A 22,466-nucleotide genomic window follows, 5' to 3' on the forward strand; every position below is an offset into this window, starting at 1 on the left:
ATTTTAATGGTAGCATGCACTGCGGCCGGCAGCGCCATCATGGCGCATTATTTCTGTTCTGTATGGTCTCCTATTGTTATCTATTTATTTTCTGTCCGGAAACGTGAAAAATTACATTCCATGCGCAAGTGCGCCAAACTGTGCCAATTCAGAAAACACACCAGGTGTTTTGTGAATTGAGCATTTATGTAGCTCCGTATAAACACTTACACAAACCGATACAGTTGGCATCGCCATTTGAGACACCACCAAGCTCGTTGTGCGCCTCTGCGTCCATTGTTGCGGCAAAAAGGCTCACAGCAGTGGTTGTCGTTCCCACCGGACACCGGCAGCTGAAGAATGTAACTTACGAGCAGGAATCATTTTGATGAGCTTTACACAAAAAATGTGCGAACAGGCAAAACGCCCGAAAGGGGCGAAATTACGAAAAGGGACAGCATGTCTTTGCTAACTTCGCATGCGGAACATTTATGCGGCCAAAGATCAAATCAAATCAAATCAATCTTTTATTTCAGCTTGTGGTTACAAACTGGGGATGGCGAGAAAAAAGCAGCGAATGAGACGCCACTTGACGGGCCTCACCACCCCTAAAAGTCAGCTGTAGGCACAAAACCATCAACTAAAAAAAGAATACAAAAGAATACTGAACAGGAATGACATTAACCATCAAACAAACAACCACCAAATAAAACAAATAAAACATAAGAATATAGAACAGGAATGACAGTAACACGCGTATATCTCAATTATCAACATTATTAATACAAGAAATTTCACAGTTTCAACAGAGTGATGCCTTATAAGATGGTTTGAAAACATCTGAAATCACTGAAGGATAGGCTCACGAGAAAAGCTCTCTCGGATTGTGAATTTAGACATAGTGTTTAGTTGGCCACAGGATGTGTTATTCAAGAACTTTGGTACGATATAGTACGATATACGATATAAGATTTCATCTCTCCAGTGATTTACAAATATTCCTCCGTTCCCAGACGTTATTCTGTGCCCTCTAAAAGCTACACATCCCATTTGGCGCTAAACTGTGCGTATCGTACGAAACGAAAAATGTGCGGCACTGTAACGGGTAAAACACGGGCTCCCATCGAGCCGCTCACAGTGTGTTAGGAGCACTGAGAACAAATGCGCGGGTGCAAAGCTGCTACTACTTCTCTTACGACAACCACGACAAACCCAGCTGTAGGAACCTTCAACAGCTCCCGCTGTAAAGGGTTGCTGGCGGTTTTGTGGGTTTGCGCCAAGTGAAAGTAATAAATTAAATTAAAATCAAATGGATATCCACGACTGGGATTCGAACCCATGGTGCCGCGAACTGATCAGCTTCGCAGACCGCGACGCGGGAGCCCATGACTGTCGCTGCAGCCGAACCGATTTTTTTGTTAAGCGGCAATGCATGCTAGAGCTGAGCATTGAAAATCGTCTTCAGCCATTAATACTGCTATTATATTGATATTCGGGAATTGAGCATACAGCGCACGGAGACAAATGCACTGCATGCGTTCAAGTGGACAACGTTGTGGCAGAAACACGTCACTAGAGGAATACGTGTCGCCGTTGGGAACATTTCGGCAGAAACACAACAGGGAAGCATAGGCAGCCGGCGTACCTCAAGTAAATGACATTCGCGAAGAAAATGTTAACGACGCGCATTACTGGCTCTCTGGATCAGCGCAAATCTCAATCGCGCTATCAGGTATGTGGCGGTCGTGAGCACCTGTAAAAAATTGCGCTTCCACACATTATTTTGTGCTCAGCAATGCTAAACCACCAGCATATTTCTCTTTGCACCTCTCGCGTTGCATGCCCCTCCACCCCCCCCCCCTCGTGCCCCAGCTGCGCGAGTAGAAGTAGAAGAAGACGAAGAAGGAACCCGTCCGCGCAAATGCTTCATTGGCATTCTACCCTATACCTTGGCCAATCCCCCCCACGTGGGTATGTGCCATATTACTTGAGAAGAAGAAGAAGAAGAAGAAGAAGAACCCGTACGGCTGCTGCCTCTGAGCACCGCCAAGCATCCCTTGAAGAACTGCCGAGAGCCGTTCAGCAGTATGGCAAGCCACACGCTCTGCTCCGAAAAGTATTTTTCATACTGCTACTCGGATAAGAGCGAAACGAGACCATGGACCACCGACATCCTGTGGCTGCACAACCAGTACCGCATCCAGCTGGCTCTGGGACATCTGGCCCACTTTCCAGCTACGGGCAACATGCTCCAAATGCGCTGGGACAACCAGCTGGCCGAGGTGGCCCAGGCGCTTGCAGAACGCTCCTCCACTCCTGAAGGCATCGTGAGTCATGACCGTCCCGACGACCGAACCACGCTGACATTTCTCAAGGTGGGCCAGAACATGTTCATCCAGCGAGCTGCCTTCAAAGCTAATGTTGCCATCAACTGGCGCTTCGTTGTTCAGGAGAAACGCCTGTACTCCTCGTCAAAAAGGGAGAAGTACGATGTGGTGCAAGGAGCCAAGTACTTTACCCGTATCGCCTGGGCACGCTCCTACGCCGTCGGCTGCTACTTCACGTATAACTTTGCAGATCCAAACGTGCAAAAATCCAATGCTCGAAACGAGGGCGCATTCAGGATGTTCATCTATGTTTGCAACTACGCGCCGGCCGGCAAAGTGATTGACAAGGAGTTGCACCGGCCCGGGCCGTCCTGCTCTCTCTGCTCGGAAGACACTGCGTGCAACAAGACCTCGGCAGGCTAGCCCGTGTCGAGCCGGGCGTGGACAAGACCACGACGACGACAACGACGAAGGCGCTGACGACCACCGAACCTGACGATCACCCGCAGAACGATTCGGCGCCTGAGGCTGTCGCTGTGATTGTCTGCCCTCGCAGCCGCCCTCACAGCCGTCGTCGCGTGGAGGCGCGGCGTGGCCTGACTCTTTTTGCCGCTTTACTTCACGCCGTTTGTCTTTTCTTCCCTTAATTCCTGTTTTATTTTATGCTTGCGACATTCTACAACGTCTCGTCGTATGTTCGAAGAAGCCCGCGATGCCTGAAAGTGGTCGGGACAGTTTTTGAACTATTTCCTGACCGGCGGTGACAATAAAGAAGGAAGCACTGATTCCACGTGCTTGCCTAATTATCTGCGCGCATCTCCACCTTTCTTGCGTTCTTTGAGCAGATTTATTTTATTGTATTCCTGCCATGCTACGTAAACCTTTACAGCGAAAAAGTCGTACCTTCTGGATTCTGTGCCAAGCGTGGTAAATCCTCGGTGTCGAAACGCTCGCATTCTGCAGGAAAAGAAGAGCAGCAGCATGAGGAAGCAAAGAGAACCTTCCGTGCAGCTAAAACCTACATTGAGAGTGGTCTACGGTGTGTCTCGAGAAGATGCATGGACAACCGACAGCCTCGGTCAATGGGCTTAAAGCGGCCCTACGTCCTCAAACAAGCCTTTTTTGCTCATCCTTTATATGTAAAGCATGGGCATTCAATCAACGAACACCCAATGAGATCGCCAGCATTATAAACGTTATTCACGTGCATCTTTATAATGGTTCTTTGATCATTCTTCAAATCTGGCGGCATTCGGCTTTTTAGCTCGCATTGTGATGCGAGGCGCGACCAGATTTCTCGCGATCTATCGCACCCAGGCGCAGCGCATTCTACATCGTTCTAGATTATTGTGGTTGCTCTTCTCGCCGTATGTCGAAATCTCGTTGTCGGCTTTAAACTGAGCACGGCTGAGAGCGGCTAGCATTCTGTTCGACGACCGCAGAGCACGCTTGTTACTTTGGGCACCGCAGAGTCACCAAGTGAATTGCGGGTGCAGTTCAGCCCAACAAACAGCTTAGTTTAGGCGCCCTTTTTGCTGCCTTCCTCAATGCTTGTACAGCCGTCGCTATTACGACATAGAGAAAGGGATTAACTACGAACCGACCCTCCCATAGGGCTCTGAGGCGAAATCAACTGTAGCGCACCAAGCGGCTGGGTAGGAGAGTAAGTGAGTAATAACTTTATTGAGTGTCCGGCAGGGTTTATCGAGACCAGGCCTATGTCTCCCTCGTGGGCACATCGAGATCTTGTCTATCCGCCCCCTGAGGGGCCTGCTGCACGGCCCAAAGTTGGTCGTTGAGGCTGGAAATGCGCAGAGCGGCGGACCACCCTGACGAGAAGATTTCGCAATTAACACGGGTTAGGTGTGCCTTACACTCTCAGAGTATGTGTTTAAGTGTAGCTACGTCAGTCTAGCAGACCTTGCACGTGTTGGTGTTAAATATTTCGGAGTAGATCTTGTTGCATTGCAGTGGGTTCGGGTACGTGTTTGTTTGTAATCGCCTCCAGGCGACTGCATGCCTGAGCTCTGCATAGTTTGTTGCCAGGCGGAGGAAAGGTCCACCGGGACAGGTTGAATGCTTTTGTTAACTCATTGAAGCTCGTCAGCCAATCTACTGGCCCTGTCTTCACCATGGTTCTCTCCGGCACGGTTTGGGAGACCTCGTGCGACGGAATAAGCGACCTCGTTTAGGTTGATGAGGCGCGGAGGTTAAGCGAGAGCGACATAACATTAATTTCAGAGGAATTTGGGACACGTAGGTTCCTAGGTCCCCGCACGACCCCTCGGAACTATGCGTTCATGAGTTCATGGAGTTCCATGACGTGGGTGGCCCGATAGGTGGCAATGTTCTGCCTGGTCGGGTCTGTCGAGTGGGGCAGGATCTCCCATTCCTCAAAGAGGTCAGGAGCTCCAGGCCCCGCAGGGGAGGGTCCGCAGGGCATTCAAGGAGAATGTGGGTAAGAGTAGCATGGCGATTGGTGCACTGGGTACAGGAAGGGGTGTAGGCTCCCGGTTGGATGCCGGAGAGCGGAAATGGGGTGGGAGGAGTACGGGTCTGAAGGCGGCGCCAAAATATTTTATGATAATTGCCAAGGGATTAGTCGGGTGCATGGGCTATAGCTAGCGTACGGCGCGATCACCCTAGGTCAGCTCGCTGAAGGAGTACAAGCGCTCCTGAGAAGAGCCAGACTCCGATTCTCCCACCGCTCGGTTGATAAGGCCTGGGGCGTGGTCATTTGCGGCTTCGTTGCCAATGTTCCCAGAGTGCGCAGGCACCCAGAGCAGACCCACATGGCGGGGAGCGTTTACAGGCTTCAGTTGCGAGCAGTTTGAAAGCTAGCATGCATTGCGGCTTGCCGCGCCCCTCATGGCGTATTATTTCAATTATGTATGGTCTCCTATTGTTATGTATTTATTTTCTTTTTTGAAACGTGAAAAATTATATTCTGTGCTCCCTTGGCCGGCCAAAAACGCAAGTGCGCCAAACTGTGCCAATCCAAAAATGACACCAGGTCTTTTGTGAAATAAACGTTTATTTCGCCCTATATAAACATAAAAACAAACCGATACAGTTCCCGGCAGCATTTCGCACATCACTGAGCTCGTTGTGCGCCTCTGCGTTCAGTGTTACTGCAAAAAGGCTACAGCAGTGATGGTTGCTTCCACCGAGCACCGGCAGCTGAAGAATGTAAATTACGAACAGGTATCATTTTGGTAAACGATGCCAAATGGCAAAACATCCGAAAGGGGCGAAATTACGAACAAGGACAGTATGCGCGAATGCAAAGCTGTTTCTACTGCTCCTACTACAACGACCACAAACCAATGGAAAGAACCTTTAACAGCTATCACTGTAGAAGGTTGCTGCCGGTGCTTGCGCGTTTGTGCTAAGTGAAAGTAATAAATGAAAGTGAAATCAAATGAATAACCACGACTGGGATTCGAGCCAGTGGCAGCGCGAATTGATAAGCTTCGCAGACCGCTACGCGCGAGATCTAGACTACAGCTGCAGCCGAACGAATTTTTTTGTTAAGCTGCAACGCACTCTAGAGCTGTGCATGGCAAATCGCCTTCTCCAGCCATTAAAACTGCTATCATATTAATAATCAGGCATTGAGCATGCAGTGCACAGAGACATGTGCGCTGCATGCGTTGGGGTGGACAAAGTTGTGCGAGAAACACGGCACTAGAGCAATGCGAGCTGGCGTTAGCAACATTTCGGCTGAAACACGGCAGTGAAGCGTAGGCTGCCGTCGTACCATACGTAAATGGGATTCACGATGAAAAAGTTGTAGACGCGCATTACTGGCTATCTGGGTCAGCGGAAACCTCAATAATGTTTCCAGGTACGTGGCGCTCTTTTGTACGTGCAAAAAACTGCGCTTTCGCACATTTTTTCGTGCTTAGCAATGCTAAACCGCCAGCATTTTTTTCCCCGCGCCTCTCGCGCTGATTGCCCCCCCCCCCCTCGTGCCCCAGCTGCGCGAGTAGAAGTAGAAGAAGACGAAGATGGAAACCGTACGGCTGCTGCCTCTGAGCTCCGGCAAGCTTCCCTTCAAGAAGTGCCGAAAGCCGGTCAGCAGTATGCCAAGCCACGCGCTCTGCTTCGAAGGGTACTTTTCATACTGCTACTCGGATAAGAGCGAAACGAGACCATGGACCACCGACATCCTCCGGCTGCACAACCACTACCGCAGCCAGCTGGCTCTGGGACATCTGGCCGACTTTCCAGCTACAGGCAACATGCTCGAAATGTGCTGGGACAACCAGCTGGCCGAGGTGGCCCAGGCGCTGGCAGAACGCTGCTCCACTCCTGAAGGCATCGTGAGTCATGACCGTCAAGATGACCGTACCACGCTGCCACTTCTCAAGGTGGGCCAGAACTTGTTCAGCCAACGCGCTCCCTTCACAACCAAGACAGTCGCCATCAAATGGCACTTCTTTGTTCGGCATTGGTTCGACGAGAAGTACCTGTGCTCCCCATCCAAAGCGGAGAAGTACGAGGCGGTGAAGGGAACTAAATACTCTACCCAGGTCGCCTGGGCACGCTCCTACGCCGTCGGCTGCGGCTTCACGTATAACTTTGTACATCCAAACGTGCAGGAGTCCAATGACCCAAACGAGGGCGTATTCAGGATGTCCATCTATGCAACTACGCGCCGGACGGCAACGTGATTGACAAGGAGTTGTACCGGCACGGGCCGCCCTGCTCTCTCTGCCCGGAAGACACCGAGTGCAACAAGGCAACCGGCGTCTGCAGTGTAACCGGTGTCGAGCAGGGCGTGGACAAAATCAACGACGACAACGAAAAAGGCGCCGCCAGCCACAGCACCTGACCATCACCCGCCGAGCGATTCCACGGCGGAGGCTGTCGCTGTGATGCCTGCCCTCGCAGCTGTCAGCGCGTGGCAGCGCTGCGTGGCCTGACTGTTTTTCCCGCTTAACTTCATGCCTTTCGACTTGTTTTGCCGAAATTCCTCTTTTTTCTGTTCGCGACTATGGACAACGTCATCTCGAATGTTCGAATATAAAGACGAAGGAATCACTCAGTTCACTTGTTTGCCTCATTATCAGCGCGCATCGCCACATTCGCTGTGTTGTTTACGCAAATTTATTATTTTGTATCCGTGAGATTTTACACTAAACCTTCCAGCGAAAAAGTGCTGCAATCTGTATACTCTCTAATGCGTGGTAAATGCCCGATGTGGAAACGCGGGCAATCTGTAGGCAGAAAATAGCAGCATGAGGAAACAAAGTCAAGCCTTGCATGCATCAAGAATCTCCATTTCACAGTGGTCTACGGCGCGTCTCGAGAAGATGCATGGACGGTCGACAGCCTCGGTCATCGGGCTTAAAGCGACACCACGTTGACCACGTCCTTAATCAAGCCTTTGGTGCTTATTCCTTTTATGCAACGCATGGGCCATTCTGATATCTGACCACTCAAGGAGATCGCCGACATCATAAACCATATTGACGCCCAGCTTTATAATGGTTGTTTTTTTATTCAAAGCTGGCGGCATTCGGCTTGGTCGCTCGCTTTATGATGCAAGACGAGACCAGATTTCCCTCGAACTATCGCACCCAGACGCAGCACATTCTACGTTGTTCCGGATCATTCTGGTAGTTTTTCTCGCCTTATCTCGAAAGTTTTTTGTCAGCTTCAACTTGAGATAATCCATAACAGCGCGACAGACCGGACGGGGATGGATTATCGCGAGCACCAACTAGCCCAACAAATAGTATTGTTCAACTTGAGCACGCCCGAGAGCGGCTAGCATTCTATTCGATGACCGCAGAGCATGCTTGTTACTTTCGGCACCGCCGAGTCACTCAGTGCATCGTGGGCGCAGTTTAGCCCCACAAACACCTTCGTTTAGAAGCCCTTTTCGCTGTCTTCCGTAGTTCATGGACTGCTGTCACCACTATGACATAAAGAAATGGATTGATAAAGAGCGGACACTCCCATAGGGCCCAGCGACCAAATCAACTGTAGCGCACCAAGCGGCTGGATAGGAAAGAGAGCGAGATAATTTTAATGGCCAAGGGACTTGGGACAGTAGGTCCCTGGTCCCCTCACAACCCCACAGCACTATACGTTCATGAGTTCATAAAGTTCCATGACGTGGGTGGCCCTAACAGTGGCGATCTTCTGCGTGGCCGGGACTGTCCAGCACAGCAGGATCTCCCCTTCCTCCGAAGTGGCCAGCCCCTCCGGGCCCCGTGGGGGATGGTCCGCGGGGCATTCAAGGAACAAGGGGGAAAGAGGAGCGTGGCGATGGGTGCACTGGGTACAGGAGGGGGATGTAGGCTCCCGGGTGAATGCGGGAGAGCGAAAATTTGGGGGGGGGGGGTGCAGTCTGAAGGCGGTGCCGTAATATTCGGTGACAACTGCCAAGGGATTGGTTGGGTGGAGGGTTACAAGTTGGTGTTCGACGCGATATGTCTGGCTCAGCTCGTTAGTGGAGTACAAGCGCTGCCTGGAAGAACCCGACTCCGATTCCCCCACCGCCCGGTTGATAAGACCTCGGGCGTGGTCAGTGGCGGCTTGGTTGCCGAGGTTCGCAAAGTGCGCAGGCACCCAGATCAGCTGCACATGGCGGGGAGAGTTTACGAGTTTCAGGTGCGTGCAGTTTGAATGCCAGCATGCGCTGCGGCCTGCCACGCCGTCTTGGCGTATTGTTTCTGTTGTGTATCGTCTCCAGTTGTTATGTATTTATTTTCTGTCCAGAAACGTGAAAAAACACTCCGTACGCCCTTGGCCGGCCATCAACGAAGGTGCGCCAAGCTGTGCCAATCCAGAAAAGACACCAGATGTTTTGTTAATTAAGTATTTATGTCGCTTCGTATCAGCGCAAAAACAAACAGATACAGTTGCCGTCGCAATTTGGCACCTCACTCAGCTCATTCTATGCGTCTGAGACCATTGTTACGACATAAAGGCTCACAGCAGTGGTTGTCACCCCCACCGGGCACCGCCAGCTGAAGAAAGTCAATTACGAGCAGGAATCATTTTGATAAAGTTTACACAAAAAATGTGCGAGCAGGCAAAACGCCCGAAAGGGGCGAAATTACGAGCAAGTACAGTATGCCTTTGCGAACGTATAGAATGCGGAACATTGATGCACCACAAGATGACATCTCCCAGGGATTTTACATGTGTTCCTCCGTTCCCACACGTAATTCTGTGCCCTCTGAAACCTATAGGTCCCATTTGTCACTGAACTGTGAGCTTCTTTTTTAATGTGTAACACCGTGACGGTTATAACACGGGCTATCGAGCCGGTCACAGTCTGTTAGGAGCACTGAGTACAAATGCGCGGATTCAAAGCTGTTATTCCTTCTCATACGACAACGACGACAAACCCAGGAAAGAAACCTTTAACAGCTGTAACTGTAAAAGGTTGCTGGTGGTGTTTGCAAATTTGTGCCAAGTGAAAGTAATAAATTAAATTGAAATCAAATTAATAACCACGGCTGGGATTCGAATCCGTGGCGGCGCGAACTGATCAGCTTCGCAGACCGCTACGGGAGAGCCATAGACTATACCGCTGCTGCCGCACAGGTTTTTTTGTTAAGCTGCAACGCACTCTGGAGCTGGGCATTGAAAATCATCTCCTGCAGCCACGAATACTGCTATCAAACTATTATTCGTGATTTGAGCTATTTGTCGTTAGTGACAGTGAGATGTGCGCTGCATGGGCTGGTGTGGACAACGTTGTGGCAGAAGCAGATCACTAGAACAATACGCGTTGGCGTTAGCAACATTTCGGTACAAATGCTATATTGATGCATAGGCCAGCAGCGTACATTAAGTAAGGGGCATTCACGATGAAAAAGTTAAAGACGCGCATTACTGGCTCGCTAGATCAGGGCAAACGTCAATAACGTTTTCAGGTGCGTCGCGGTGGTGTGCACCTGAAAAAAAAAACTGCGTTCTCGCACATGTATTATTTCGTGCTTAGCAATCCTAAACCACCGGCATTTTTTTTTCTATGTGCCTCTCGCGCTGCTTGCCCCCGCCTCGTGCCCCAGCTGCACGAGTAGAAGACGAAGAAGGAACCCGCCCGGCTGCTGCCTCTGAGCTCCGGCAAGCCCTTGAAGAAGTGCCGAGAGCCGTTCAGCAGTACGCCAAGCCGCACGCTCTGCTCCGAAGAGCACGAGGACGTGAGCCCCTGGTTCGCCGACATCCTCTGGCTGCACAACCAGTACCGCAGCCAGCTGGCTCTGGGACATCTGGCCCGCTTTCCTGCTACGAGCAACATGCTCGAAATGTGCTGGGACAACCAGCTGGCCGAGGTGGCCCAGGCGCTGGCAGAACGCTGCTCCGCTCCTCAAGGCATCATGAGTCATGACCGTCCCGATGACCGCACCACGCCGACGTTTTCCAAGGCGGGCCAGAACTTGTTCAGCGAGCTCGCTCCCATCACAACTAAGACAGTCGACATCAAATGGCACTTCGTTGTTCGGGACCGGTTCGACGAGAACTACCTGTACTCCTCGTCCAAAGCGGAGATGTACGAGGCGGTGAAGGGAACCACATACTCTACCCAGATGGTCTGGGCACGCTCCTACGCCGTCGGCTGCGGCTTCACGTATAACTTTGTACATCCAAACGTGCAAAAAAGCAATGACCCAAACGAGGGCGCCTTCGGGATGTTCATCTATGTTTGTAACTACGCTCCGGCCGGCAACTTGATTGACAAGGAGATGTACCGGCAACGGGCCTCTGTTGGGTAACCGGTGTCGAGCCGGGCATGGACAAGACCACGACAACGACAACGACGAAGGTGCCGCCGATCACAGAACCTGACGATCACCCGCAGAGCGATTCGGCGCCGGAGGCTGTCGCTGCGATTGTCTGCCCTCGCAGCCGCCCTCACAGCTGTGGGCGCGTGGTGGCGCGGCTTGGCCTGACTTTTGTCCCGCTTCATTTCGCACCTTTCGTCTTTTTCTGCCAAAATTCCTGTTTTATTTTATGCTCGCGACTTTCTACAACGTTATGTCGTATGTTCGAAGAAGGCCGCAATGCCTGAAATTTGCCGGGACAGTTTTCGCAGTGTCTCCTAACTGCCCGCGAAAATAAATTATCTGCGCCACCTTTGTTCCGTTCCTTGCGCAAATTTCTTTAATTGTATCCCTCCTATCTTACGTAAACCTTTCCAGCGAAAAAGTGCTGCCATCTGGGTTTTCTGTAAGGCGTGGTAAATTCCCTATGTGGAAACGCGGGCAATCAGTAGAAGAAGATAGCAACAGCATGGGGAAACTAAGTGAAGACTTAATTATATGCAGCGAGAATCTGCATTCAGAGTGGGCTTCGGTGTATCCCAAAAAGGTGCATGGACGGTCAAACGGCTCGATAATTGGGCTTAAAGCGGCCCTACGTCCTTGATCAAGCCTTTTGTGCTCATTCTTTATACACAAAGCGTGGGTCAATCCGATCTTTGAAGACTCAAAGTGATAGCCGACATCATAAACAATATTGACGTGCAGCTTTATAATGGTTGATTGTTCTTTTTGGAAATCTGGCGGCACTCGGCTTTGTCGCGCGCTTTGTGATGCAAGACGTGACCAGATTTATCTCGATCGATCCCACCCAGGTGCAGCGCATTCTACGTTGTTCCTGATTATTGTGGTTGCTTTTTTCGCCGTATCTCGAAAATTCGTTGTCAGCTTTAACTTGAGCACGGCCGAGAGCTGCTAGCATTTTGTTCGACGACGGCCGAGCACGCTGTTAATGGGTGTCTGGCATTTTTATTCGAGGCCAACCAACCAACCAAGTCGGTCTGCGCGATTCTACTACTGGGGACAGAAGTTACCGGGAGGCGAGTTCTAGGAAAAACGTTTGTTGCATCTCCACCTCGCTACCCAGTCGCCTAATATTGTGAAAAGAGGAAGGAGCAATTAGGCCTTTAATGCCCTCGTGCAATATCGGGCGACTGGGTAGCGAGCTGGAGCTGCAATAAACGTTTTCCCTAGAACTCGCCTCCCGGAAACTTTTGTCCCCAGTAGTACATCTCTTTTTGCTCCCCATTTGCTGCAGAGCAGCTGGAGCTACAGTGGTGATTTCGGCCATCTCATCTGCCACGTATGCAGCTCGTATGCGGGACATTTCTAGGAAGAAAAGGCAGCGCAAATGTCCACCCTGTCCAAATGTTCAAATGTTCATACTAAGCCGCACACAACAGCTTATGTTTTTTTTTTGTTTCTGCGATACGTAAGAGAATAGTCCGTTCTACTCTGCTAAATTCCTCTTTCTGGAGAATTCCTTTCCTGAAATTTGGGCGAGTTGCACAGAATTCATTGTACGGGAACAGCGCAACAACTGTGGCGAAGCGCTTGTTTATGTGCCGCCGCTGTTCGGCTTTTCGCCTACAATGAGCACAGGCCGATTAGTCGCATGCTGGTTCTTGCCAAGTGAAAGTAATGAATGAAATTTAAATCAAATGGATATCCGCGCCTCGGATTCAAACCCGTGGCGGCGTTAACTGATCAGCTTCGTAGACCTCTGCGCGTAAACCCTGGACTACTGCCGCAGCCGAACACACTCTGTGTCAAGCTGCAACGCACTCTAGAGCTGTGCGTTGCAAATCGTCTTTCGCAGCCATTAATATTGCTATCAAACTAATATTCGTGCGTTGACCTATACAGAGACATGTACAATGCGCCGCCGCGGTGGCCGAGTGGTTATGGCGCTTGGCTGCTGGCCCGAAAGACGCGGGTTCGATCCCGGCCTCGGCGGTCGAATTTCGATGGAGGCGAAATTCTAGAGGCCCGTGTGCTGCGCGATGTCAGTGCACGTTAAAGAACCCCAGGTGGTCGAAATTTCCGGAGCCCTTCACTACGGCGTCTCTCATAGCCTGAGTCGTTTTCGGACGTTAAACCCCCATATACCAATACCAATACCAATACATGTACGCTGCATGCGTTGGCGTGGACAACGTTGTGGCAGAAGCACGGCACTAGAGCAATACGCGTTGCCGTTGACATTTCGGCAAAAACCCGACAGTGAAGCATAGGCCACCAGCGTACGTTACGTAATGACATTAACGATTAAAAAGTTGAAGATGCGCATAACTGGCTCCAAGGGTCAGTGCCAATCTCCATCACGCTATCAGGAACGTGGCGGTGGCGTGCATAAGGAAAAAACTGCGCTTTCGCACATTTTTTCGTGATTAGCAACGCTAAACCGCGAGCATTTTTCTTCTCTGCGCCGCTCGCGCTGCTTGCCCCGCCTCGTGCCCCAGCTGCGCGAGTAGAAGAAGGCGAAGAAGGAACCCGTACGGCTGCTGCCTCTGAGCTCCGGCAAGCCCTTGAAGAAGTGCCGAGAGCCGTTCAGCAGTATGCCAAGCCACAAGCTCTGCGCCGAAGAGTACGAGGACGCCAGCCCATGGACCACCGACATCCTCCGGCTGCACAACCACTACCGCAGCCAGCTGGCTCTGGGACATCTGGCCGACTTTCCAGCTACGGGCAACATGCTCGAAGTGTGCTGGGACAACCAGCTGGCCGAGGTGGTCCAGGCGCTGGCAGAACGCTGCTCCACTCCTGAAGGCATTGTGAGTCATGACCGTCCCGATCACCGCACCACGCTGACATTTCTCAAGGTGGGCCAGAACTTGTTCAGCGAGCGTGGTCCCTTCACAACTATGACAGTCACCATCAAATGGCACTGCGTTGTTCGGCATTGGTTCGACGAGAACTACCTGTACTCCTCGTCCAAAGCGGAGAAGTACGAGGCGGTGAAGGGAACCACATACTTTACCCAGGTCGCCTGGGCACGCTCCTACGCCGTCGGTAGCTCCTTCACGTATAACTTTGTGCATCCAAACGTACAAGAGGCCAATGACCCAAACGAGGGCGTATTCAGGACGTTCATCTATGTTCGCAAGTACGCGCCGGCCGGCAACGTGATTGAACAGGACTTGAACTGGCCCGGGCCGCCCTGCTCCCACTGCCCGGAAGGCACAGAGTGCAACCAGACGGCTGTTCTCTGCAGGGTCACCGGTGTCGAGCCGGGCGTGGACAAGACCACGACGACGACCACGACGAAGGCGCCGACAACCACAGAACCTGACGATCACCCGCCGAGCGATTCGGCGCCGGAGACTGTCGCTGGGATGACTGCCCTCGCAGCCGCCCTTACAGCTGCCGGCGCGTGACGGCAAAAACAGGGACGAAGGAGCACTTAGTTTACGCGTTTTCACATTATCTGTGCGCAGCGCACATTTGTCGCTTTCTTCGTGCCTTCTTTTATTGTATCCCTGCAATATTACATAAACCTTTCCAGCGAAAAAGTGCTGCCATCTGGATTCGCTGTAAGGTGTGGTAAATGCCCGATGTGGAAACGCGGTAATTCTGTAGGCAGAAAATAGCAGCAGCATGAGGAAATAAAGTGAATCCTGACATGCAGCGAGAATTTGCATGCAGAGTTGCCTACGATGCGTCTCGAGATGATGCACGGATGGTAGACCACCTCGATCATTGGGCTTAAAGCGGCCTACGTCCTTAATCAAGCCTTTGGTGCTCATTATTAATACGCAGAGCATGGGCATTCTGAACTTTGAACACTCAGAGATCGCCGAGATCATAAACCATATTGACGCACATCTTTATGATGGTTGGTTGTTCATTCTTCAAATCTGGCGGCATATACGGCTTTATCGATCGCTTTGTGATGCAAGACGCGACCAGGTTTATCTCGATCGATAGCACCCAGGCGCTGCTCATTCTACGTTGTCCAGTAGTATTGTGGTTGCTTTTGTCGCCTTATCTCGAAACTTCGTTGTCAGCTTTAAACTGAGCACGGCCGAGAGCGGCCAGCATTCTAAGCGACGACCACACAACACGCTTGTTACTTCCGGCGGCGCCGCAGAGTCGCTCAGTGCAGTGTCTCATGCACTTCTGGCAGTCACATCTCTTTTGCTCGCTTTGTAACCCGCCCTGGCGGGTCAATGGCTATATAGCTGTCGTGTTTCGTTGGGGAGCAGCAGGCGAAGGAAGAATGCGTAGATAACCAAACGTGCTTTATTCCATACTGCTCGTAATGGAAATTCGGCACGGTGGCCGAACGACGGGGCTTATCAAGCCAACGGCCTCGATAGTAACGCCGCCGCTATCGCTTTAGCGGCGTTGATTACACAACACTCCTCCCCTTTTATTTATAGGGTGAAAGTGTATCCTTATACAACAATTAAAAGCGAGCTTCGTAGCACTCGGGTAGACGGCGTTGTCTGGACGGGTAGTGCCTTCCAGGGGCAGATGTATCAGAGAGAGGAGCGGGCCCCGGAAGGCCGCGGGAGACTGCAAAGGCACCGGCTCTTCTGATACTGGCTGGTCACCCGTCTGGTTTTGAGAGAAGGCCAGGAACCCCTTAGAGAAGTCTGGATCTGATGACCTTGGTGTCACCATAGGGTATGCGTTACCCAGCAGCTGGTCGAGGTGCCGACGCCAGATGAACTTGCCAGGGGTGTGGCCACCATGGCTGTGTAGTAGACGGGTCCAGCCTCCTTCAGAACGGTTCCTCGAACCCACTTCGGCGAGCCTCAGTAGTTGCGAACTAGAACACTTTCATTAACATAGAAACAGTCTGCCTTGCTTTCCGCTGGTGCATTAGGGTGAACTGATTGTGCATCACCTTGCCCTCCACTGTAAGCTTGATTAAATCCAACATGATGCGCAGTCTTCTACCCATTAACAGTTTAGCTGGAGCCTCTCCCGTCGTAGAGCGAGGCGTATTTCGGTACGCCCATAATAAGTTGTGAAGTGTTTCTTCGGCAGACTCACCGGGAGGTGACTTGCGCAGAGCAAACTTCAACGTGTGCACAAAACGTTCCTCCAAACCATTTGTGCTTGTGTTGTAAGGGGCGCTCATCACATGTCTGGCCCCCACGTCCCGCATGAATGCCTTGAACTCTGCGGACACCAGTTGTGGTCCATTGTCGGATACCACAGTCTCTGGTATTCCGAATCTGCAGAAAAGTTCACATAAGGAAGCAACAGTACGTTCGGACGTTGTACTTCACATAACGAACACTTCCGGCTACTTCGAGTGGGCATAGACCACCACTAAAAACATTGTTCCTCGGAAGGGCCCCGCGAAGTCCAAGTGAATTCGCCTCCACGGTGCGGTCGGCCATGCCCGCGGATGCAGGGGTGCCTTACATGGATCATTCCGTTGTTCCTGGCACGCTTGGCAACTTCGTGCCTTTGCTTCCAAGTCTGCATCAATTGACTGCCACCAAACGTAGCTGCGAGCCGGTCGTTTGCTCCGCACTATGCCGGGATGACCCAGGTGCAGTTCGTCAAGCATGGACTCTCGAAAAGGGGACGGAATAGCAACCCTCATGTCATACATGAGGCACCCCTGATGCACGCTGATCTACAAACGTCTGTCGAAAATGGTTTTAGACTCATCTTGCAAGTGCAATGGCCAGCCTATGCTTGTAAGCTGAAGCACTTTACTAAGCACCGGATCACGTGTTTTGGCGCGCGCAATCTCTTTGGCGGACACAGGCACCGATTCCAAGCGCAACGCATAAAATGCTTCCTCGCCTTCAGCTGTGCCGTCTTCAGGGCCCTGGAAAGGGAACCTTGAAAAGAAATCTGCTTGTGCGTTGTCACTAGACTTTTTGTACGCGAGCGAGTACTTACTTATAAGCGGACAACGTGCTGCCGCAATCGGTAGAATCCCTGTTTTTTGCCCCAGGATCGTTTGCAATGGCTTGTGATCCGTAATTAACATGAAACATCTTCCATAGATGTAGAAATGAAAGTTTTTAATAGCAAAAATAATGGCAAGCTTTTCCTTTTCTAGCCGACTGCACTTTTTCTCGCAGTCAGTTAATTTGCGCGACGCATAAGCAACAGGGCGAGAACTTCCATCTTCATCGACAGGAGAAAGTACTGCACCCACGGCGTACTGGGAAGCGTCACATGGCACTTGCAAAGGTTTACCGGGGTCGTAGTGCGCCAGGTTCGAGGATGACGCCAACGCAATCTTAATTTGCTCTAACGCAACTTGACATGGTTCCTCCCAGTGCCATGGCCGGACGACACGAAATGTCGACCAGCCAGAATGCGAACTCGAAAATTGACAAGCAAACATCTGGGCAGTAGTTGGGGGGCAAAGAAACAATTATTGGTTAAGAAAATAGTTAAAGAAACGGAGAGAGCTCTGTGGAAAACAGGGATGCTTACGAAATCGGCACTGGGAACATACAGGATGTTTAAGCAGGAAATTGCCAAAGAAAATGTCTATGATAATTGTAGGGGAAGCTCTTTGTTGTTTGAGGCCAGGACGGGAGTTTTGCGGACTAAGACGTACAGAGTCAGGTACCACGAGATAGACACTTTGTGCATTGCGTGCGGAGAGGAGGATGAACGGCTGAACACTTTATACTTTTCTGTAAAGGGCTTCACCCTACATTGGAAAGCAGCGGGACTGATTTATTCAAAGCATTGGGGTTTAAGGACAGCGAAGAAAAGTAGATATTAAGCGGGTAGAAGTAACCAAGCGAAGGTTATCTGATTAGCGGCTAAAATCAAGACAACAGTAAAATTTCACAAGTTATGGCTAGGGGGCTTAAACCACCGCCCGATTCAAAGGGTTAAGCGTTATCCATCCATCCATCGCGGCGCAACAGCTTGAAAAGCGGACTCGCCAGAGTAGACAATCGAGGAACAAACTTCCCGTACTAATTCACGATGCCCAGAAACGATTGAAGCTGCTACTTGCCTGTGGGTGCGGAAGCTTTCATCAGCGCTTCCATCTTCTCTTGCGTTGTGCTGACACCTGCTGCGCTGATAACATGACCCAGATACCGCAGTTCTTTTTCGAAAAACAAACACTTTTCTTTCTTTACTCGAACCCCGCGCTCAGCCAACCGCTTTAGGACCGCTTCGAGGTTTGCAAAATGCTCGTCCTTTGTCCTGCCAGTGATGAGAACGTCATCCAAATAGCAGCTGACGCCTTTCGGATCTTTAAGCATTGTATCCATAATTCTTTGGAAAATAGAAGGTGCCGAAGAAACACCGAAGGGCAGCCTATTTACGGCTTAAAGTCCTTTATGAGTATTTAGAGTCAAGAATTTTCTTGACACCTCCGACATTACCACCTGCTGATAGGCTCGATTGAGGTCGATCTTAGAAAATTCTTGGCCCCCTGCGAGCGCCGCGAACAACTCGTCAACTCTCGGAAGAGGGTACCGGTCAGTTTCCAGACAAGGATTGAGGGTGGCCTTGTAATCACCGCATAGCCTTATGCCACCGTCCTTCTTCACTGCTGGTACAACCGGTGTGGCATAGTCACTTGTCGCAACTGGCGAAATGACTCCGCCCCGCCGCGTTGGCTCAGTGGTTAGGGCGCTCGACTACTGATCCGGAGTTCCCGGGTTCGAACCCGACCGCGGCAGCTGCGTTTTTATGGAGGAAAAACGCTGAGGCGCCCGTGTGCTGTGCGATGTCAGTGCACGTTAAAGATCCCCAGGTGGTCGAAATTATTCCGGAGCCCTCCACTACGGCACCTCTCTCTTCCTTTCTTCTTTCACTCCCTCCTTTACCCTTTCCTTACGGCGCTATATATATATATATATATATATATATATATATATAATGACTCCCATGCCTTCCGACTTCTTAAGCTCAGCCTCGAATGCCGGTTGCGATGCAAAGGGCACACACACTTCATGCCTTCAAAAATTTCGGCACGCTACCTTCTTTCAGTGACAACTCCGCTCTTTCTTCTGTAGTTGTCCCCAATTCGTCCTTAAACAAACTCTGGTACTTGTCTAGGAGGGCGCGCAATCTGGCGCTTTGACTGGAACATGCAGAAACACCGGACCTGGAAATGGCTTTGAGCTCGAAGATACGGTTCCAGTCGAGTCGGATGGTTTGCAGCCACTGTCGACCTAGAAGAGGGAGTCCCTTTTCTCTCGTGACGTTATGAGGCCGCTGGGCCCTCTGCTGTCCGTACTGCACGGCGACGTGAGCAACCCCGACCGGCTGGACGATGGCTCTCTCGAACGTCCGCAGCTTGAGCGTCGTCGACATGACCTTAGTCGAGGAAAAATCTGACGAAAATGATGTAACTACATGACAGACACAGCAGCCCCCGTATCCAGCTTCATTTCCAAAGGTGCGCCCTGTACTTGCATCGAAATCTTTATCGGATCCAGACCAGGCGAAACAATTTCCTTCAAGCTAACAGAAGCTTGAACGGCAACCAACATTTTCACCCAGTTCCACCGGGCTCCCTTTGTCTTTCGCTGCTTGTCAGCTTGGCACATTCTTTGTCCCCTTTCTTATCACATTTTAAGCAAGTGGCCGCAACGTTCGGAACGGACGAAATCGGCTTACATGCTTCGCCGACCCGCAGCGGTAGCTATTCCGTTGCGCCATGTCAGTTTCCTCAACTGCTCTGACCTTGTGAACGTCCGGTACGCTCGTTTCCGAGGTGTTCTGTTTCGCCGCTTCCATGGCTAGCGTTCGTTCCACGGCTTTCTGGAAGGTCAGCTTGTTATCCTCCGTTAATAACACCCGCTGTATATCTTCTCGGCGTAGACCGCAGACAAAACGGTCCCACAGTGACTGATCAAGGGCGGATTCAGATTCGCATGTCTGCGCCTATTTCCGCAACTGCGCAACATATTCCGAAATCGATTCGGTCTCGAGTTGCGCTCTTCTGTGAAATTTTGCGCGTTCACTAATTACCGACGGCTTCGGGGACAACTGGTCACCAAAAAGTTTCTTTAAAACCTCGAAACCTTTAGCTGCCGGCAATTCCGAAGCGGTCAACGACCTGAGGAGACTGAACGTCTTCGGGCCTATGAGACTCAAAAACGCGTGTACCTTGCCGTCCTCAGGGATACGGTTGACCAGAAGAAATGACGTCAGGCGTTTCTTGTACGACGGCCAGTCGCTCATAGAGTCGTCAAAGGGCTCGATGTGTCCCAGTCGACTAACAACTTGCGTCACTGCACCCGCCGCTTGTCGTACTTTCCGTTTGCATGTCGGCTTGCCGTGAAACTGGTCAGAGTCCCACCCTAGTCGCCAAATGTCGTGTTTGGTTTGGGAGCAGCAGGCGAAGGAAGAATGCGTAGATAACCGAACTTCGTTTATTCCATGACTGCCCGTAGTGGAAATGCGGCACGGTGACCGAACGACGGGGTTTGTGAAGCCAACGACGCGACAGTCGCGCCGCCGTTGTAGTTTTAGCGGCGATGGTTTGGTTTATGGAGGTTTAACGTCCCACAGCGACTCAGGCTATGAGAGACGCCGTAGTGGAGGGCTCCGGGAATTTCGACCACCTGGGGTTCTTTAACGTGCACTGACATCGCACAGCACACGGGCCTCTAGAATATCGCCTCCATCGAAATTCGATTGCCGCGGCCGGGATTGAGCCCGCGTCTTTCGGGCCAGCAGCCGAGCGCCATAATCACTCAGCCACCGAGGCGGCTAGCTTTAGCGGCGATGATTACACAACCATACCGTTCGGCTCCACAGCCCAAGGTCTTGCGATCGAATCCTCCACGCCGGCAACATTTCCATCGCGCCGAAATGCAAAATGGCCGCGCAGTGTGCGATACAAATACACGTTAAAAGAACTTGAAATGGCCGAAATATATGCTAAGCAATCCGCTATGCCAGCTTATACACGTCACGTGTAGGTTTTGTTCGTTAAACACTGCCTTTCCTACTTTGGCACATTAAGAAGAACAGCTTCATATTCGTGCACTTTCACGTAAATGCAGTGCTCCATTCAGCCCCTGTAGAGTGTTCTTGCCTTCCGCCCTTTCCAGTGCGTGTTGTTTTCCCACGCGTCAGTTTTTTCTGGACCGGCGTTCAAGTACTGTCGGCCTATGAATCCCCTCCGGCAGCTGCTTTCGGTTGCATCGCTGAGACCTTACTCAAGGAGCCACCGTGTCTCCTCCGGACGCGCTGTTCTGCTGTTCGCGTCGGTCGGTCGGCACGCCCAAAATAACGAGGTCGCAGCAAGGAGGGACGAAAGCGCCCTTACGTCTCGCGACATCTGTGCCGCTGCCACCAGCCATCGCTTGAGTGGAAAGGGGAGTGGCAAGTGTTATCGTACGAACCCCGAACGATGTGCTTCTGCACCTCGTCTCCCACTCTTAAAGGGAGTCGCTGTGTGGAATTCACGCTTTCAGCCTCCCGCCCTTATAAAAATGATCTATAGACACTCTATAGACTTCTTATAGACTCAGTGCCTTCCTATAGATATTTCTTTTTGTATAGTCATAGTCTACAGACTGTCTGTAGAAAAGTCTACTAAAAGTGTATGGCCATAAATCTATAGACTGTCTATAGACTGTCTATAGGATTCGCATTGTCTTTAGACTGTTCTCTAGTCTTCGTACATAGACATTCTATAGACTTTATAGGCAGAAACCTATGTACAGTCTATAGACTGTCTTTGTTAGGGCGTGACGAAGTTTTTGTTAGGGCGTGACGAAGTGAGGGAGAAGCACGGGGTTGTAAATCGTCGTTCAGGCAGCTGAGACGAGAGTTGGTGGAAACAATAAGCCGGAAACAAAGGGCGCGGGAGGGCCTGTTGTTATTTGAGACACGGTATGTCTCAAATAACAGGGTTGCCAGTCAAGAAACAATGCAGAAAAGAAAAATTGTCGAATAAAGGCCCCCAAGTGGGCGAAATTGTCCCTGAGCCCTCCACTACGTACCTACCTCTCTTTTCCTTTCTTCTTTCACTCCCTCACTTATCCCTTTCTTGCGGCGCGGTTCGAGTGTCCACCGAATTACGTATAACAGTTACAGCGCCATTTTCTCTCCTCATAACGAATGTTAAATTTTCAAAATTTGTCCTGTAAACCCCCGACAGCAGAGCATAGCCAGCACTCATGGGACCAGATGGGTGCCAATACTTTCACACATTTGTTTAATCGAAGGTGGGCTTATTACAAATGCGCCCTCTCTTTGCCGTACACTCAAATCCAAAGCACACTTGTTCCGGCGTACGTTCTCAGCCCAAGTGTGAACGCCTTCGTAGCTGAAACATTCGGACACTGAAGTGTTGTTACAGCTTGCACAGCACGCCGCTATGATTATGAGAGGAAAGAAACGAGATAAAAGCGTGAAGACAAAAGCGGAACACGTGTGAAACACGTGTAGGTCACGTGCAGGACTC

At 51.0% G+C, this 22,466-nt stretch overlaps 2 protein-coding genes across 2 annotated transcripts; both read left to right on the plus strand.

Annotated features, from left to right (window-relative positions):
* The first annotated feature begins 2,066 nt into the window (after nucleotides 1–2,066).
* LOC144109573 (venom allergen 5-like) lies at nucleotides 2,067–2,729 on the plus strand. Its single transcript, XM_077642393.1, has one exon. The coding sequence runs from the start codon at nucleotides 2,067–2,069 to the stop codon at nucleotides 2,727–2,729; it is 663 nt and encodes a 220-aa protein (XP_077498519.1).
* A 3,587-nt stretch (nucleotides 2,730–6,316) lies between these two features.
* On the plus strand, nucleotides 6,317–11,371 carry LOC144109574 (uncharacterized). Its single transcript, XM_077642394.1, has 2 exons — nucleotides 6,317–6,973; nucleotides 10,355–11,371. Exons 1-2 carry the CDS (start codon nucleotides 6,317–6,319, stop codon nucleotides 11,045–11,047), a joined length of 1,350 nt encoding a protein of 449 aa, XP_077498520.1. The 3' UTR covers nucleotides 11,048–11,371.
* Nucleotides 11,372–22,466: the final 11,095 nt, after the last annotated feature.

Source organism: Amblyomma americanum, chromosome 11 (genome assembly GCF_052857255.1).
Source record: "Amblyomma americanum isolate KBUSLIRL-KWMA chromosome 11, ASM5285725v1, whole genome shotgun sequence".
NCBI classification, from domain to species: domain Eukaryota; kingdom Metazoa; phylum Arthropoda; class Arachnida; order Ixodida; family Ixodidae; genus Amblyomma; species Amblyomma americanum.

Excerpts from the sequence above, each read along its gene's own strand:
- LOC144109573 (XM_077642393.1), top strand. The coding sequence starts at position 2,067 with ATGGCAAGCCACACGCTCTGCTCCGAAAAGTATTTTTCATACTGCTAC.
- LOC144109574 (XM_077642394.1), top strand. The coding sequence starts at position 6,317 with ATGGAAACCGTACGGCTGCTGCCTCTGAGCTCCGGCAAGCTTCCCTTC. Across the intron at positions 6,974-10,354 it reads ATGCAACTACGCGCCGGACG|AAGACGAAGAAGGAACCCGC; the intron begins GCAACGTGATTG and ends CTGCACGAGTAG.